Source organism: Haemaphysalis longicornis, unplaced genomic scaffold (assembly GCF_048455015.1).
Source record: "Haemaphysalis longicornis isolate Haplotype H1 unplaced genomic scaffold, Haemaphysalis longicornis Haplotype H1 scaffold_6, whole genome shotgun sequence".
Classification (NCBI taxonomy): Eukaryota; Metazoa; Arthropoda; class Arachnida; order Ixodida; family Ixodidae; genus Haemaphysalis; species Haemaphysalis longicornis.
The window spans coordinates 24469769-24487314 of record NW_027526407.1 but is presented as its reverse complement, the minus strand read 5'-3'; the positions used below and the strand labels follow the sequence as shown (position 1 = coordinate 24487314).

The window sequence follows — 17546 nt, the reverse complement described above, 5'->3', positions numbered from 1 at the left end:
AACTCTCGCGAAGAGGCGCTTAGATCGAGCGGTATCAAGTAGCGAAGCGGCGTAGCTAGGCCCCAGAGCGGCCGACAAAGAGAGCGGCTCGTTCCCGCCGTGCCGTCGGGCGGGCCGCCGCGATTCGTGTTCGATGTAAAGTCCACCGCGCACAAGTGCGATTCCGGGGCCAGAAAACGGCGAGCAGGTGGTCACACAACGAGCCCCGGAGCACCAACCTCGGGCGTCGCAGCAGAGCCGGCCTCCTGAGTCGAGGTGGCGGCAACAGTGGCGGCTGCCGGCGCCACGGCTGCCGCGCTGGCGTCGGCCGGAGTAGCGGTCGTCGGCGCTACCGCAACACTCGTCGTCGTCGTAGTCCATTGCGGCCAGGCGTACGATACGGCGGGCTGCGTCGCCGCCGGGGTGGCCGCCGCCGCAGCCGCGGGCCAACCGACCGTTCCGAGCACTCCGAGGCCCGGCACAAAAGACTGTCCGGCCGAGGCCGCCGCCGCCGGCATTACAGCGGCGGCCGCGGGCTGAGCGGAGCTCCACTGTTGCCACATCGTAGCTTACTTTTTGTCCACCGGAGTCCTCCTGGACGAACGGGATCGCTGCTTCGTCGACTACTTTAAAATATCGCCGCGTGCGAGTTTATTGTTCGCAATCATTCTCGCGAGAGCGGCGTGTCATAGAACGCGCACACACAGACACACACACATCGGAGGAAGGAAGAAGCACATGGATTCTGGAAGCCGTCGCTAGGGGCAGGCACGCGCGCGCAAGAGACGAAAAGCTTCTGCGCAGTGCCAAGGGCACGTAGCCAAAGCGCCCCACAAACCTTCCTGCAGCCGTTTCTTTTTGTTTCACGCCGCAGAATTATGGATACTTCGGTCAATGTTTGCCAAATCAACAAATCGAACCCGCTTCGAGCAAGATAAAGATAACGAAAAAATAAACAAAAATGTCATAGCTTTGTTTGTCATTTATTGACACCAAATCTTGCTTTAGCGCTAATTTCACGACGAGGACTCTTGTTTAAGGAAAAATTAATTTATGAAATGAAAGCTTTGATTATGAGTCAGCAGTTCGATACTGAGCGGCTTCATTATCGGCCGCAACATGGCTTTCAGGTCGGCTGCGGTAGTTTTTAGTTTCCACTTGTGGGCCGCGGTAGAATTTAGCGCCTGTGACCCTGCGTCCGTCGTATGTGGTGTTCCGTGCAATTCGGCGATACCAGAAATTCTCGCCGTTGTGCCGTGCTTTTAACCGGTGCTCAGCGAAAAACATGCACGTAGTTTAAACGCGGAACAAACTAGTCGAATAATTATGTTGTATTTGTAGCCGTGCTCCTAGTGCGAACATGTTCCTAGTGAATCCGCCGCAGCAGACGTCCGATCAACGCGCACATGTAAGTGCCCTAGCAGACTGAAATCGTCAGTGCGTGCAACGACCAGATATGTTGACGCAGTACATTCGCACGTGCTTCACCACCGTGCAGTGCGCGGCTAGTGCACGGAGCACGCTCCTGGGCTCGCTAATCGGAGCTCGGTGCCGGCGGAGCGGCTCTACCAAGGCGAGTTCGTCGGAAGACGGCGCCCTGAAGTTGTCACAGAGCTGCGTCGAAAAGCTGCGACGCGTGAGCGACGGACGAGTTCTACGCGTCGCCGTGGAGGGCGGCGGTTGCTCCGGCTTCCAGTACCGCTTCCAACTCGAGGACAAGCCCGCGCCGGACGACGTGCTCTTCGAACGCGACGGAGCTCGCGTAGTCGTCGACAGCGCCTCGCTGGACCTCCTACGCGGCTCCACGCTCGACTACCAGGAGGAGTTGATTCGCTCCGCCTTCCGCATCGTGGACAACCCGCAAGCCGAACGCGGTTGTTCGTGCGGCGCCTCCTTCACGATCAAGCTGTAAACTGTAAACTACCCCCCCAAAGACGATTGAAGTAGACACACGGCATTGTGGTTCACGATGGCACACCTTTAATTAAAACAATAGTGACAACTCTGGGCGTTAGGAACTCGTGCATAAAAATTGTTCCAGTCGCGGCGTTTCTTGCTATACACTGATAACAAGTTTCGCATATTTATAAACGTGAGCGGCGCTTGCGCGGGCAGTTGGCACCATGCATAAGTTAGTTAACAAAAATAATTACATTCAAAGCACAGTGAGTGAGAGAAGCGTGCTTATGATTGAAGCTCAACAAGCTGTCCCAAATGGGCACAGGGCTAACAAGCCAGGAGTGTCTTTTCACAACAAGCACAGTCGATGGGCCACAGCGATGACTGGGAGTGCATCAACAAACTTAATTGCACAACAAGCGTTATTTTCACACGATGCCATATGCTAAACAGGTACGCAAAGCTTACGTCAAAACGCAGGCTATTTTAGAGCAGGCTAAAATATTGTGCAACAGTACAGTAACGGTGGCAGGTGTCGCCCATAAACAATTTACCAGTGCTTTGATCCTGAGTGTGTTTGGCACAAACAAACACAGAGGGCGCTAGTTTGCATTTTCAGCCAAAGTAGGCTGAAAACGGGTAGCGGGTCAGGGGAGATGCGTGGATGTGGCAACACTGGGCAGCAGGCAGGCTGAATGCGTAGGCCCCCTTGGTCGAGATTTGGGGCGAGATTCAGGCCATGGCAGGGGCTTCGTCGACTTGTCGCCGACGCAACTCTTGGAGGATGATAATCTCGTTGGTGAGCCGGTTGTCCTCTCGAATGTTCTCCCGGATTTTTTTGGGGACGTCAGGGATGATCCATCGGGTAATGGTCATCAGGAACGCAATTGTGTTCTGCAAAAAGAGCATTGGGCATGCCGGTTAGCTCGCTGCGAAGCATCAAAATGCACTTTAAAGTGTCTTCGATGAATGTAATGTACACTTTGGGTAACGCCCGCAGATACGCATAAACCCAACTAAGCTACGCAAAACTAGCCAAATACCAAGCTGAATGCTTTGCCACTTAGAGCCGAAACACAAAATGCCAATTATGTTTTCTGTTTCCAAGCAAATTGCACGACAAAAGCATGAGATTCGTGGTACATGCTGAGCGGTGTGATTGTAACCAGAGTCAACTACAGCAGGTACGAGTTACTTGGTGGGTATGTACTGTATGGTTGGCTTTTAAGAAAACGGGCGGACATCTCTCACAAAGTGTTTTGGGCAATGTTGTACAAAGGGTATGTGTTACTGTGGGAAAATGTATAACCTTGGTGTAGTTGCAGCAGAAACTCTCGTGTACACGTCTCCCTAGGTCTGATGTTTGACTTCAAGGGCTTGTGATGTCAAGCGGTACCCACAGCTTGACATACAATATGTAATTTATGTCATTTGCTTAGGCTTAACGTTGTAAATCTTCGAGTTCAGCCTTACCGACATGCAAAGCAAATGTCATACTCAGATGTGGAGCTGTGGGCACTGGACGAGAATTTCAGGGTGAGACATTAAGCCTAACATTGGGCTGTCGCACCCTAGCTCATTGCAAGCGAGTAATAAACTGGAAAATACAGGAAAGCTTCATGAAAAAGGCTTTACGAAACAAGATTACTGAATTTCTCGCGAAACTAGCAGAGGTACGGTAATAGTGATTTTGCACTAAAACAGGCTTACCTCGAAGAACAGCACAAAGGCGAATTTCCACACCAGGATTTCCCAGTACTCGGCTGTCCGCTTGTACTGGTTCTCGACCCAGGGAGGCGTGCGGTGGTCGGCGTACCTGCGCGGAGCCACACCGCAGAAGTTCTTGCAAGCAACGCTGCTAGGAGCAATCTCTGTGGCCACTAAACCGACCTAGACTTACTAAACACCAAAAAGTCTGTTGAATGAAACTAATTACTTCAAGATAATCGCTGCCACTAGTGAAAAGGGCACCATCTATGTTCTGTGTGGATGAATCCATTACCAGCAAACGTTCAACTTTTATTAGCAGTGCAACTGAACTAAACGCAACGCATGACGCAACGCAGAGCCAACTTCATTTAATGTTGAAGAATAATTTATTGGGGCACTTAAGCCTGCTTACGTGCCTTGAATGCGAAAACATTGTGGCTTCCTCTGCAATACGTAAGCAAACCTAAGAGCTCAGACGAATTTTTAAAAAATTGTATTTTGTTTAATAAAGTCACCCTCACTACACGCAACTTCTTCCCTACAATCAGCATTCTTCACGGCTGGGATGCACCTGTTCTTCTAACATGCCGTCATTGTACCATTCACTCTGAATGGTCAACAAGAAATTTTTCTGTTCAACAGGCACATAAGCTTTTCTCTTTAAAAATAAGAGGGACAATAACCTCGGGTAGAATTTTATGCTTATTTATACTAGATGGAAATCCATCATTGCAGTCGCGTGCTGTCATGGCAGTTGTGATTGCAGCTAGACATGTTCCTTTCTTGCTTGGCTTGGCTTACAACATGGCTTCTCGTGGCTCGAAAAAGGGGCAATATTTTAGTTTCTTGTTTAGGTAGCACGAATCTTTTAAATGATTCTGACAAAACAAGTGATTTCTGTTCACTATCCCTTTATATTAATCAATAGCCTTAAACAGACTTTCAAAAACAATAAATACGGTTTTGTGAGCCTGAGGCAACTTTTACGCCCATTGCTGAGCCAAGCAAAGTACAAGTGGAATGCTGCCTCGTCCCGGTAACAATGACACCAATTTATCCCAAACCAGACAAATGATTGAAATATTAGAGAAGACATCTGAAGTGGTGGCAGCTCCCCAGTCACTTTCTGGAGGTGTCTATCATTATCATCATCATCAACAGCGCACTATATTCCCTGCAGAACAAAGCCCCATCCCACTGACCTCCAACAGCTCCTGTCCTGCGCTGCTCGGGTTCACAGTTTACCCCCGAAGTTCCGAATTCCGTCCCTCCATCGTGTTATTGACCTTCCCTTTCTTCCAGAACCATCTGTTGGTATCCACTCTGCTACCCTAATGTCCACCAGTTGTCGGTTCGTCTCACTACATGGCCAGCCCAAGTCCATTTCTTTTTCTTCACTTGAACTATGACGTCGTCAACTTTAGTTTGTTCTCTGATCTAGGTAGCTCGTTTCTTGTGCCTGAGTGTTATTCCCAACATAATTCGCTCCATGGCCCGTTGAGCCGACCTAAGTTTGCTCTCTAGTTGTTTAGTAAGGCGCCAAGTTTGAGCTCCATGCGTCATAACCAGCGGTATGCACTGGTTGTAGATTGTTCTTTTATAAATCTCTATGACGTCGCGGAATCTTGCCCGCGAAATTTGCGGCCACCCAACTGGGCCTCCGCCTAGATGCAGACAATTGCAGTGAGGCCTCTACACTCGGTTACAACTCAAGAACGGCACCACCTCATGTAGTATATCACTCCGCCAAAACGCCGGACCCGTGACGTCGAAGCGCGTGCGTTTTGAAAGGGGTGTGCTATGAATGCGTGATATCGTCTGCCTCGTCTCACGCAGTTTGTTTGTCGTCACTGGAGTCGTTTATAAGCATATAACATCCAAAAAATCACGGGAACGGCTCACGCCTTGTTCAAAATATTCCCAGTAACGCCCTACTTGCGCCGCGCGGAGAAACATCCGGCTACGGTGATAAGGCACGGCGCCAACTTCCGGTGCCGTTAAGTCGATCGTATCGCTTGAATGCTACAGTGCAGCGAGAACACTGATGACTGTGTTTTCAAAGCTGGGCCATATTACGCCACTCCTGCCCATACTACATCCCTGTAGTGTGAAATTTTAAAGTTTTTTTCAATACTTCTTGCCTTTTGTCGGTTAAAAAAAACGCCTTTCATGGCTGTAATGCAGCTGAGTGAGTTGTCAAAGGCTAATCCAGTTCAACCTCGTTATAACGAACTCTGGTAGAGCGAACTAAATACGAACTTTGGTTGGTCATGCTTCATTTGAATGAGACTTCTTTTATAACAAAAGTGAAACTGAGAGCTGCGCGCACTATCGGATATAACGGAGAAATATTTGACCAGTAGGCTGAGAAGCTACTTGGACAAACTCCCAGCGTCCGAAACTGCAGAAGCAGAAAAGGCCCCTTTCTTCGTCAACACTGTGGGAAACTTCATCCCGCTCAGTGCTGTGAATAGCCACCAGACAAACGTTGCATCCTTTCTCACAAAAAAAAAAAAAAAAAAAAAGGAACACAGACCTATTTTGTCAAATGAACTTTTGTCTGTTGTAATTTCCCGTTTCATGTTCTGGTTTATTGAGCTTGAAATGCCACAAGGAGAAAGATAAGGGTTGCCTTGTTTATAGTAGGTTCAAAGATTAAAATTAATGCGTTTTTGTACCAAGGATTGTTGCGGGGGCCAGATTATTGACTGGTTTGAACCGATTTTTAGCACTACTATTACAACGAATATCGGATAGTATAACAAACTAAATTACTGTCCCAATACTACTCCGTTATAACGAGGTTTGACTGTACTTTGAAATCGAACACAGTTGCATTTTGCCTTCACGGCCCACTTAATTAAAGCATACGCGCCTTCACGGCCCACTTAATTAAAGCATACGCGCTGACTTGCACCCTCCGCGACGTCAAGAGCCCTCGCCTCCGCAGCGACCACCATCGGTTAGTCATCCCCCCTGACCTGCAGTAGCGAGCGCCCAGCAGCCCCGAGGTGTTGCCGTGGCGCACGCCCTCGTCATAGTCCTGCACGTCGAAGTAGGACAGGCTGAAGTCCACAAAGCCGTCCAGGCTGCTGGTGGGGGACACCCGCCACCGGTAGTACAGCCGGGGGACCAGGTCCGATGTGAAGGCGATGATCACCGCCTGGGGGGGAGAAGGTGATGGTAGTAGGCGATTGGCTTGTTGATACTCGTGGAGTCTCTCTCTCTCTCTCTCTCTCTCTCTCTCTCTCTCTCTCTCTCTCTCTCTCTCTCTCTCTCTCTCCTCTCCTCCTGTTCTCTTTCTTTCTGTCTCTCTCTCTCTCTTCCCCCCAATCCATTACACATTTCCCTCTTGCTCTATGGTAGACGGTTGCGGGCCTCTATGTCCTCTTTCCCCCATTCTAACAACAACCACTTATTAGTGTTTATTTCCGTCTTGTTGCACATGAGGAGGAAATCTATTATGCCACTCCGTATGTAGAACGACAAACGAAAAATATAAATTAACAACGAAATCGGTGAAAATGAAAATTTTCAAGGCTGGACTAGCGCGAAAGCGTGGTATATTAACGCTATTTATGCTATTATACTACGATGTTTTTATGAACGGTGTTACTACAGTATACGATAATGACACGTATATGTGCTACGGTGTATCGTAATGATGCCAAAGTGGTTGTCGATATGCTTTTACAGTATCCAAGTCTTCACAATTTCTGCTTTCACTCATTTTGTGATTAGTGCAAATATCTTGTTTGTTCAGGTGCAAGTTGAACTGGAGAAATGGGCCGCCACTCTGCTAATACCCTGCGGACTCGCCTTGCCAATGTGCCGTAAGAACTTACGTGAGCACATTTGTGGAGAGGGTGGCGCGAAGGAGATGACACTTTCAAACACGCTCGTCTCCTTATAAAACGAGCTTAAGTCAGCCCAAGAACACTCTGAACATAGCCTACACATGCTAGGCATCCATCTCACCACGTAATTAGACGTCAACAACCTACTTCATTGTCTCCTTAAAAAACACGTCATTCTACCTTAGTGTCCACAGACCTGTTACCGCCCTTCGCAAGGAACTGTACCGCGGTTCCACTCTTAGTTAGACTGTCAAACAATGTGTAAAGCTGCGAAAGAAAAATAACAGCGCATCAGACAGGACAGGAAGGAGAGTAGGGGAAGACTCCTATCTGACGTGCTGTCATTTCATTCCAAAGTTACCGTATTTATTCGATTATAAGGGGGTCACGATTATGAGGCGAGGGTTCAATTTGGAGAGCGAAAAAATCGCCATATATCTATATATACTGAGCTTCAAATATAAGGCGGGGTATGACTTTGAAACTACGGATTTCAAAAAAAAAAAAAAAAAAAACACACCTCGTCTTATATTCGAATAAATACGGTATGTACCAACCAGCCCAAGTTTCAACTCTCCTCAGGCGTAAAGTTGGCTGACACACAGCAATCTCTCATCAGAAACAAGATCGCCAATCCAATCTGCGGGAAAAAGAAGAGCGTCCGCACAACCACCCACTCACGTTCGTCAGCACGGCCAGCTTGCCCAGGGAGTCCATGATGCGGTACCAGATACCAATATCCCGAACCCGCACCGCCACTGGTCTCCGGTACGACCCGAGCAGCTTGAGCGCATCCAGCCTGATCTCGAGTACGTTGTTGAGCAGCGCAAACAGCGGGGCCAGGGGAAAGGCAGCCACGAAGAGCGTCACGAAGCCATACTGGAGGATCATCTCGAGGTACTCGTTGAAGAGCCCCGTGGAGCCCATGTCGGGGAGCAGGTAATCTCGCTCCCAGGGGTGCGTCGGCTGGTGCTCGTGGTTGCTGCTGCGCACGAACGACAGGTGGGACCAGAGGCGCATGGCGTAGGGCAGCGCCATCTCGGAGAGCGCGCTGAAGGCCTGCTTGCCGACCATGATGATGGCCAGCTGGATGGAGAGCTCCACGAAGCAGCCGCCCAGCCCGCACTCCTCCTGCTGGTAGTTGAGGAAGGTGTTGTACTTGCCCGGTCGGCCGACAAACCTGCGCGCGGTCGGGCGGTTCTGTTAGCTGCCTGCTTCGTTTTGGAAAGCCTCCCCCTACGGGAGCGCCACTCACTTTCCCTTGAAGAAGGCGATGTAGAAGATGGACGAGTAGCAGTTGACGAATTGCAGTAAGTACATCTTGAGCGTCAGGCTGTCGTCATATTCGGTCTGGGTGCGAGGCATCTCTGCGTGAAAAGGGCACTCCTATAAGCTCTTTATCCGCATCTTGTCAGCTTCTTCGCACTCACCTTGTGACTCGCGCAAGTCTACACGGTGGTACACCGATCATTGGACATCACCAAAAATATTTGCCTGAGCGAACCAATGCCCTGTTCGCACGTGAACTTTACACAGGAGTCGCATTTCGTGGTCTATTTTGTTTAACGCCAAGAACAACAACGGCACTCGCCTGCTTGTTTAGAGAACAAATAAAAACGATTTTGGCCCGTATGGAAACCTGGGGGCCATCTCGGTGATCTTGGCCGCCATTGTAGGGTGGCGCCAACTCGAGTATCCACAGCAAAACACTCAATGCTGGTTCGCAAAAGGTTCGCGAAGCAGCGCGTGTTTTGTTGCCGATACCCGAGGTGGCACCACATTACAGCAGTGGTCGAGATTGCCAAGATGGCCCTGAGGTTTCTCCACGGGCCAAAATAGTCTTTGTTCTCTAAATAAGCAGGTAAGTGCTGTTCTTGTTCTTGGTGTTAAACAACACAGACCACAAAATGCAGCCTTACTGTAAAGTTTGAGCACAAACGGAGGAGCGGTTCGCTCAGAAAAAAAATTTTTAAAGACGCTCACTTATCGGTGCAATACATGACACACTGTATTTGTACTATCCCCAACACAAACTCCTCGGCCTCTTAGTAGTTGTCAATGAACTAAGTTGGAAAGCTGGGCTTGGGGGTTGTCGAAACGGCTGTCAGTCGTGTAAAAACATGAAAGCAACTCACCCATCTCTGTCAAGTAGACAGCCAATTTAGTGTACACCTGCAAGAGAAGGCGTTTTCTGTATACATGGTAGAGCAAAAACCTTCGAGGCATGCAGCGGATACTAAGAAAGCATTGCCGTTGTTGAGAACGACTTGTTACGGTTTGTATTTTGCACATGTCAAGCACACCTTGGACACATCACAATGCAAAAGGCTCTTCTACAATTTGTTTACTGTAGGTCACAAAGGCTACCACAATGCATTTTTACCATATTTTGTCATGGCTCTTAAGATTGCCAGCCAGTGTTAACGAGGTCATTACATTGTCAGGTAGCAATGCACATCTCTCAAACTTTCAATCGATTGATTGACTGTAGGGTTTAACGCGCCGACGCAACGCAGGCGATGAGACGCGCCGTAGTGGAGCGCTCCGGATTAATTTGGACCACCTGGGGATCTTCAACGCACGCCAAAATCTCGCACACAGAGGGGCGTTTTTGCTTTTCACCTCCGTTAGAAAAGCGGCCGCCGCGGCCGGGACATTTCAAACTTTCAAACATTCACTGCTGGCACAATCGTGAAACACTACAACAATGGACCTGATAGGCCTAACTATTGCCGGTCACACCCATGCCTAATGTTGCCCCACACGTACAGGGTGGTGCGATGATAATTGGAACACTTTAAAATTTTTTCCTGAACGAACCGCCACTCTGTTCATGCTCAAACTTTCCAAGAAGGTCGCATTTTGTGGTCTATTTTGTTTGACACCGGGAACAACGACGGTACTTACCTGGTTATTCTAAAAAAAATTAAAAAAGATTTTCGCCCATGGGAAAATGGCGCCTGATTTGGATGTGCGAGCCAGTGCAAGTTGATCTTGGAACAACGGCGCCACCTGGGGTATTCAGAGCGAAACGCACGTTTGGGATTCACGGTAGGAAGGAGCCAAATGGTGTGGCAGACGATTAGAAAATGTGAAAGCGGGTTTTCTGATCGTCTGCTAGCTCATTTGGCTCCTTCCTAGGTGTATTTTCTGATCATGTGCTGCACCACTTCTCTCCTTCCTACCATGAATCTCAAACGTGCGTTTCACTCGGCATACCCCAGGTGGCGCCGTCGTTCCAAGATCAACTTGCGCTGGCTCACACGTCTAAATCAGCCGCCATTTTCCCATAGGCGAAAATCGTTTTTATTTATTTTCAGAATAACCAGGTAAGTGCTGGTGCTGTTCCCGGTGTCAAACAAAATAGACCACAAAATGCAACCTTCGTGTGAAGTTTGAGTGCGAACAGAGCGGCAGTTCGCTCAGGAAAAATTTTTAAAGTGTTCCAATTATCGTCGCCCCACCCTGTACACAACAAACCACACAAAGCCAGCAGCGTGTCCAAACGCACCATGTTGAAGAGAAGGATACACAGCAAGTTGAGCAGGGCGGCCGTCGTGGACGTGAACAGTGGGATGTAGCTGGACATCTCCTCGCTACGGAGCGCCAGGGTGGCGCGCACCGACATGCGGTACACAATGACACCCACCACTGCCGCCATGGCGAGCAGCACCAGCAGCAGCACCACCGACACCGACAGCAGGCCGAAGGGCAGCTTCACCCGCCAGAAGGGCACCGACTCCGAGCCGCCGCCCCCTTTCTCCTGATGCTCGATGAGCTCCACGCCGTCGAGCTTCTTGAGCTTGGACAACCGCGCCAGGTATTCGGGCCGCGAGTTCTCCTCCAGAGTGTCAAAGCCCGACAGGTCCCACTGGTAGGTGATGCGCGCCGAGTACCGCTTCCACAGCTCCAGGAACGCCGCACCCCACATGGACATGAACACCGAGAACACCACGGTGGCACCGTTGTCAAACAGGTAGCCCACCCGCGACTGCGTACAGCTGTCGCGTAGCCGCCAGTACTCGCACCCGTTGTCGCAGAGGGGACACATCAGCAGCTGGCCAGACGGCCCGTCGCACATCTCGACCGCGGGCCGGTGGCTCCACAACGTTCCGACACCATAGAGGAAGCAGGCGAGGCCGACGATGGACGCTGGCACCAGCATGGTGGTGTAGAAGCCGAGCCAGGCGAAGTACAGACCAATCTTGACACCAAAGTACCGCCGCACTTCATCGAGCGGTTGGTAGCGGAAGATGGCTAGGACGGAGGCCCAGCGCCGGCGGAGTTGCGTCCGTGGCGCCGCGGACCCTTCGCCACTCGTGCGGTCGGGACCGCCTTCGTGGAGCGGGTAGGCAGCGAGGTAGACTCCGTCGGCGAGGAGCCGGCCGACACCGAAGTGACGGTGTTGAGAGTCGCGGGAGAAGGACTTGCGCTGAAGTATGAAGTGTACCATTTGCGCGCGCTGCGCGGCACTAAAGAAGTCCTCCTTTGGCTCGGGGATGTCGAATCTGTCGTGAAAGACGCGAGTTGGGTTAGACGAGTGTGTGCTTCGCTGCACAACACGGACAATCAACCCACTTACAGGTATTCCTTCGACATGGAGAAGGTGACGGCGAATTGCTTCTGACGGCGCCTCGTTGCACGCACCTCCAGCTGGAGAAAGAGTCCGCTTGATTTAGTTGCAGCGTTCTAATGCCACGTGTAAAACTTAGGGATCCCCCAAGGCTCAACACTGTGACCACTGCTTTTAATTTAAAAATAGTCAACAGTGAGCCTGATTCTACAAAGGCATCACTTTTATTAGTGCACACCACTACGTTTGGTGGTAACTAATAAGTCACGGCATGGTTAATGTATCAGTCGTGCGTACTTCCGGTGCAGTTGGTGCTACCAGGTTTCCAACAGTCGATAAACGCAATGCAAGAACAACTGGAGAAACTACTGCCTACAGAGTAGTAAATGAGGGAGAAGAGTGAGCAACTAAGGTCACAGAAAAAAGTCGCGCGCTTGTGTTTTCTGCCCGAACACAAACTTGAGCAGACAATGGTAAGCTCTTCCTATGGGCTCTCCAATGATAGACACTTCCTATGCTTATGGTGACCCCAGCCCTCAAAATGGGGAACGGAATATCACAACCGGGAATTTCGGGGGTATTAGGGAAAGGGAACCAAGGAAAAGCAATGTTTTCATTAACTTGCACAACTGCAGTTTCAGATATAAACACATGATGCATCGGCTTCTGGAACACGTCGGCCGGGCTAAATTCTGTAACACTGAAATTCCGCAAGATGAGGTGTTTTCACATGCATTTTAAAGAACTTTAGTGTCTCCAGTATGCTTATTGCGTAGAGTTATGTTAGCAGAAACTAAGAGTGGCCTCGCCTTCACCCACTAAAAGTGGGAAATCGTGCATTTCCGAAGCACAAAGAAGAGACACCTGGTCACCCTACCGACACTTTTTTGTAAAAGAGCCTGTCGCGCAACAAGTCAGCGTGCCAATGCCACGGCGAGCAAATATTGTGCGAGGTTTTTTTTTCCCCTTTGTTTTTTTCTGTGACCTCAGCAACGCCGGCCAACGCGCAGGTCGAGAGGAAGGCCAAAAGAGGGTGCTTACAGGATCACAGTCCATCATTGCATTCCGCTCCTGCAGCCTCAAGCTCCACTGCAAACCACAGACACAGGGGAAGTGTACGACACACAGCAAGCACCCAGGGGCCACCGCAATGGCAGGGTGTTTGGCTGGGGCTCTTAGCCACAGCCAAAGCCAAGCCCTGCACACTGCGGCACTTCAAATGGGCTCAAGCAGCCACCAACACAGGGTGGCTCTCAAAAAGCATGCACAACACACACACACAAGGGTTGCAGAATTGGACTCCCTGTTATGTTGGTTATGTTTGAATGCATGAAATGCAAACTGGCCGGCACCCGTAACTGAACCCAATGGCCAAGGCAAGACTGATTCCCGTTTTCAAATTCTGCATTTGTTACCACTTGTAGGCGAACACATAAGCCAGACGTCTCAAGCGGAGCTCTGAATTCTGTCCTGTGAGGGAAAGTTCGACATCCACCTCAAATGTAGCCGTACGGCTACAAAGGAAAGCTGTACAGCTTTCTCATAAACTTAATAGTGGAATAAAAATTCGTCCTGGTCCAGGATTTGAACCTCGGACCACCGCATATCTAGGGCAGTCGCTCCACTCCAGCCCGCTTACTCCGCCTTGAGGATTTCCCCTAAATCTGGTTGAGTAACACCTGCCTATTACTTCGAGTTGATAAACTCGCTCTCGCACTACAGACGCTAGCCTCCTGATTAACTCCGTTGGTAGAGCAACTGCCCTAGATCCCGGGTTCGAATCCTGGACTGGGATGAAATTTTCTTTCATTATGAAGTTTCTGAGACAGCTGTACAGCTTTCTTTCATAGCCATACTGCTGCATTTGAGGTGGATGTCAAACTTTCCTTCGCAGAAACTTACTCTAGCTTGGGGGTTTCCCCTAAATCTGGTCAATGAATTTTGCCTTCTTTGAAATTGTCCATTTCACGTCCGTTGTAAGTTATGACGCTATGACCCCACTCTTAGTTCTTCTACTGCCACGAGTGACAGCTGGCTAAAACATGCAATTCAAACTTTGCAATTTAAGGTTTGCAATCCACAATTCCAACTCCACAATTCCAACTCTGCAATCCCAGCACGTACACACAAAAAGCACAAGCACACCCCAAGAAATCGAGGAAACCCGGAAGAGAAACCCAAGCATGTGGACAGCAGGCTACATCGGAACACACACACGCACGCACAAAACCATGTCAGGTGGGCTGAAAAGTAGGCGGTAAAAAATCGGTGGTCACTGGATCAGGGCGCTAGACTGCCGATTCTGGTTGTTAATGTAAGTCCGGGTAAAGTTAGTTTAAGTTGCAAATTAACCAAGCACTGTGCAACTTACTACTCTGTTTGCGAAGATCTGTAGGGAAAGGACAAGAGAAAGAAAGCACATGTTCGTTGGCCTATAAAAAAAAGACAACGCAATGAAGAACAATGCATCAGGTACACACAGTTAAGCAAGGAAAACAACGCTGACAGCTGGACTAGCTTATACTTTACAGGAGCACTTGACTAGATTAACAGCAACTATTTCAGTTCGTGATTAACTATATATATATATATATATATATATATATATATATATAGATTTCGATGAGTTTTGCAACGGGCCAGAAGAAACGGTCAGGTAAAAGATAAGAACAACTTTGCGGTTAACTTGTTTATTATAAATTAGTCCGACAGTTTCGGAAGTGGAACTTCCTTCCTCAGGGACAATCCCACAATGAACACCGAATCCTTATGCACACTGCATGCGAGGGAGAGTCTCTCCTTCTCTCCCTCATAAGGAGGGGAATACGCAAGAGAACGTAAAAAATCGGGTAACAACAGGGCACTTGCTGAGTGGGGAGGATTTAAATTTAAAAAAAAAGGAAGAAAAAGAGGAAAGGCGGTGGTTTTAGTGAGAAAACGGCTCTGGTGGGGGAAGGGAGCGGGACCAAAGGTTTCTGTCGGCCCGCTGCGGCTGGGATGAAAGAGAACTGACAAACAAAATACAGACAACGCATGAGCACAGATGGGAAGAGCGGGGCGGTGGTGTAGTAACTAAGGACGCGGTCTTGGCCCGGCATTTGTTTCGTGGGTTCAGAACAGACCGTTAAACGGAGAATCATTGCTTTTACCAAGAAACCGGTGATAAGTCTACTTTGTTTGCCCTTTGAAGGGCCGCGACATGGCGACAAAGAAAGGCACTAGCGGCAGCCAGCGGCGAGCCGCATAGCGGTCGGACCGCGCGGAAGACAGGGATCAAGTTACACAGGGGCGCGGCGAGTTCGGAGAAGGCGACGAGTACCCCGTCCGTCCTTGGCCGCAGCGTAAAGTAATGTAAAGGCACACATACGACGCGACAAGCGTGAAGTTCAATGGAGGGCCGACACAGAAAACCACTGAATTACGACACCGCTGCCCCTTCCCCGCACCCTGCCCCTTCCCCACACCACGCTGCCCCTTCCCCGCACCCTGAACCGGCGCCGACGAGGTGGAGACTGGCGGTTTGTCAGATCATTCAACTGCGAGGCCTCCCATTTTGTGCGCGAGGTCCGCCGCATGTGCCAGCGGAAGGAGTTGGGAGCAGACGTCCGCTACATCGATCACGCATTCCACGAACTACCGGCACGGAGGGTCTTTGCTGCTGACGGGCTCCACGCGAGTTTTGAGGGCGTTGCGCTGCTGGCGGAGCACTTCCGCAACGCTCTCTCGTTCAGGGCGCTCGGCTGGCAGCGGAGACCCTTTAAACCCCGGGCACCGAACAACCCAACACCAGGTGCAACGCCGGCACAGCGGGAACGTCAGCGGGCTCCCCCTTCTCCGGAGGTCTCTCCCACCACAGCTGTGACCCCGAAGACTTCGCCACGCCGGCCCAACGGGACACGCCAGACCCCCCCTGAGACGACTGACGCGGGGGTTCGCAACGACTGACTCCGCCCAAGTAAAGGTACGGCCCGAACGACACGACCCTGGTCGCGCGCCTTCCTCTCTCTTCGCAAAAGCATAGATAAGCGAGTGCGCTACAACTTGCACAGTGCTACTTTAAAATCATATGCAACAGCACGTAAAATACCTAAAGGACTGCGGCTAAGGCTGACACCGGCAATGACCGATCTTAATGCAGATGAAATGGCGCGGTGGAACAATATTCTTGAGGACGCATCCTTGCAGCTAATGCAGGTAATAATAGGACATGGAGAAAGAAAGACATTAGAATTAGAGAAGTTGGAAACCTCCCTTCGGAGCAGCCCGGAGATATCCGAAATGGAAAGAATGGAACTCAAGAGATACGAATTTCAAAAAGAAGGAGGTGTGATGAACCAAAAATTTAAAAAGATGCGGAGAGACAATATCCCCATTCCAGATCACTCCTTTAGGGAGCAGGGAGTTGGATGCTCAGGAAACCAAACCAGAACTGAGAATTCTTCCATTCCGGATGATCCAGCTGCTGTACCCTTGGTTGAGGAGAAAAGCGTATGTCCTGTGAGTCAAACCCCATCTGAAAGTTCGGCGCATCCAGAATCCAACGTTGTCAACCTATCGGACGTACCGCTCATAGAATCTGAACTTAAACTGCTGTCAAAAGGTCTCACATTCTGTCCCTCTATGGGTAAATTTAATGAATTTCAGCTGTACCAGGACTTAGACAATTTTGCGAGGAACTTACGCCTTCGTGAATACTTCTACGACCGGGAAACGAACCCAGACAAAAAAATTCCGGGAGCATCAGACAAATGTTGGACACCGAGCGATGGTCGGGACAAACATCTCGATATGTACATTTCGGCCGTTCAAAAAGACGTGTTGAATGCATTAAAGAAAACAAACCCTGTCCGCAACAACCTATCAACTGATGAGCGCAAGGCCCTTTTCTCCCTCCGCCAACGGGATGACATTGTTATAAAGCCGGCGGACAAGGGCGGAGCAATAGTCGTAATTAACAAAACCGACTACATTAGGGAAGGACTCCGACAACTGAGTGATGAGAATTTTTATGAGGAACTTCCTGCGGACCCAACACAGCAGTTCGTATCGAAAATCACCCTTGAACTCACAAGGCTTCTTGAAAATGGCGATATAACTAAAGACATGTTTAAAGCAATGACGCCCACCCAATCAGCACCGGGACGCTTTTACCTACTCCCTAAAATTCACAAACCTGGCAATCCAGGCCGCCCTATTGTATCTTGCAATGGCACTCCAACAGAATCAATTTCCAGCTTTCTTGATTTTATTTTGAAAAACGCGGTTCCCAAAATTCCGGCCTATATCAAGGACACAAACCATTTTTTGAGAGAGATGTCTGGACTGGTAATCCCCCCTGGCAGCTTCCTGGTTACAATGGATGTCTCATCGCTTTACACCAATATCCCCCATTCAGACGGCATCAGGTATACCGTGGAGGCATGTCAAAACGCTGATATGGCACTAGAGATTAATGAGCACGCCCTTACTACCCTACTTGACCTGGTGCTTCGTTACAATTATTTCCAATTCGAAAACAAACATTACCT

General features: G+C 49.7%; 3 protein-coding genes across 10 annotated transcripts in view; 1 reads left to right on the top strand and 2 right to left on the bottom strand.

Moving 5' to 3' along the window:
* Positions 1–845, bottom strand: part of LOC144142318 (uncharacterized) — a 61906-nt gene extending 61061 nt beyond the window's left edge. Inside the window, exon 1 of one of the 2 annotated variants that reach the window (XM_077673730.1) lies at positions 219–845. In XM_077673730.1, the coding sequence (XP_077529856.1) occupies positions 219–542 (324 nt within the window). In that variant the 5' untranslated portion in view covers positions 543–845. The remainder of the gene's footprint in view (positions 1–218) is intronic. The other variant, XM_077673731.1, reaches the window with a different exon arrangement.
* A 287-nt stretch (positions 846–1132) lies between these two features.
* Positions 1133–1981, top strand: LOC144142324 (iron-sulfur cluster assembly 2 homolog, mitochondrial). The gene has a single exon (XM_077673745.1). It carries the CDS (start codon positions 1436–1438, stop codon positions 1889–1891), a length of 456 nt encoding a protein of 151 aa, XP_077529871.1. The 5' UTR covers positions 1133–1435; the 3' UTR covers positions 1892–1981.
* LOC144142319 (anoctamin-2-like) overlaps positions 1937–17546 on the bottom strand; it is a 33344-nt gene continuing 17734 nt past the window's right edge. For 6 of the 7 annotated variants that reach the window (XM_077673732.1, XM_077673737.1, XM_077673733.1 and 3 more), the window contains 9 exons: positions 13060–13107; positions 12028–12098; positions 10957–11953; positions 9581–9617; positions 8701–8812; positions 8127–8625; positions 6570–6751; positions 3589–3694; positions 1937–2772 (listed from right to left, as the gene is read on the bottom strand). In XM_077673732.1, coding sequence (XP_077529858.1) covers positions 2611–2772; positions 3589–3694; positions 6570–6751; positions 8127–8625; positions 8701–8812; positions 9581–9617; positions 10957–11953; positions 12028–12098; positions 13060–13107 — 2214 coding nt within the window. In that variant the 3' untranslated portion in view covers positions 1937–2610. The remainder of the gene's footprint in view (positions 2773–3588; positions 3695–6569; positions 6752–8126; positions 8626–8700; positions 8813–9580; positions 9618–10956; positions 11954–12027; positions 12099–13059; positions 13108–17546) is intronic. The other variant, XM_077673736.1, reaches the window with a different exon arrangement.

Bases quoted from the DNA above. Each gene is read 5' to 3' on its own strand.
- LOC144142324 (XM_077673745.1), top strand. From the start codon at position 1,436: ATGTTGACGCAGTACATTCGCACGTGCTTCACCACCGTGCAGTGCGCG.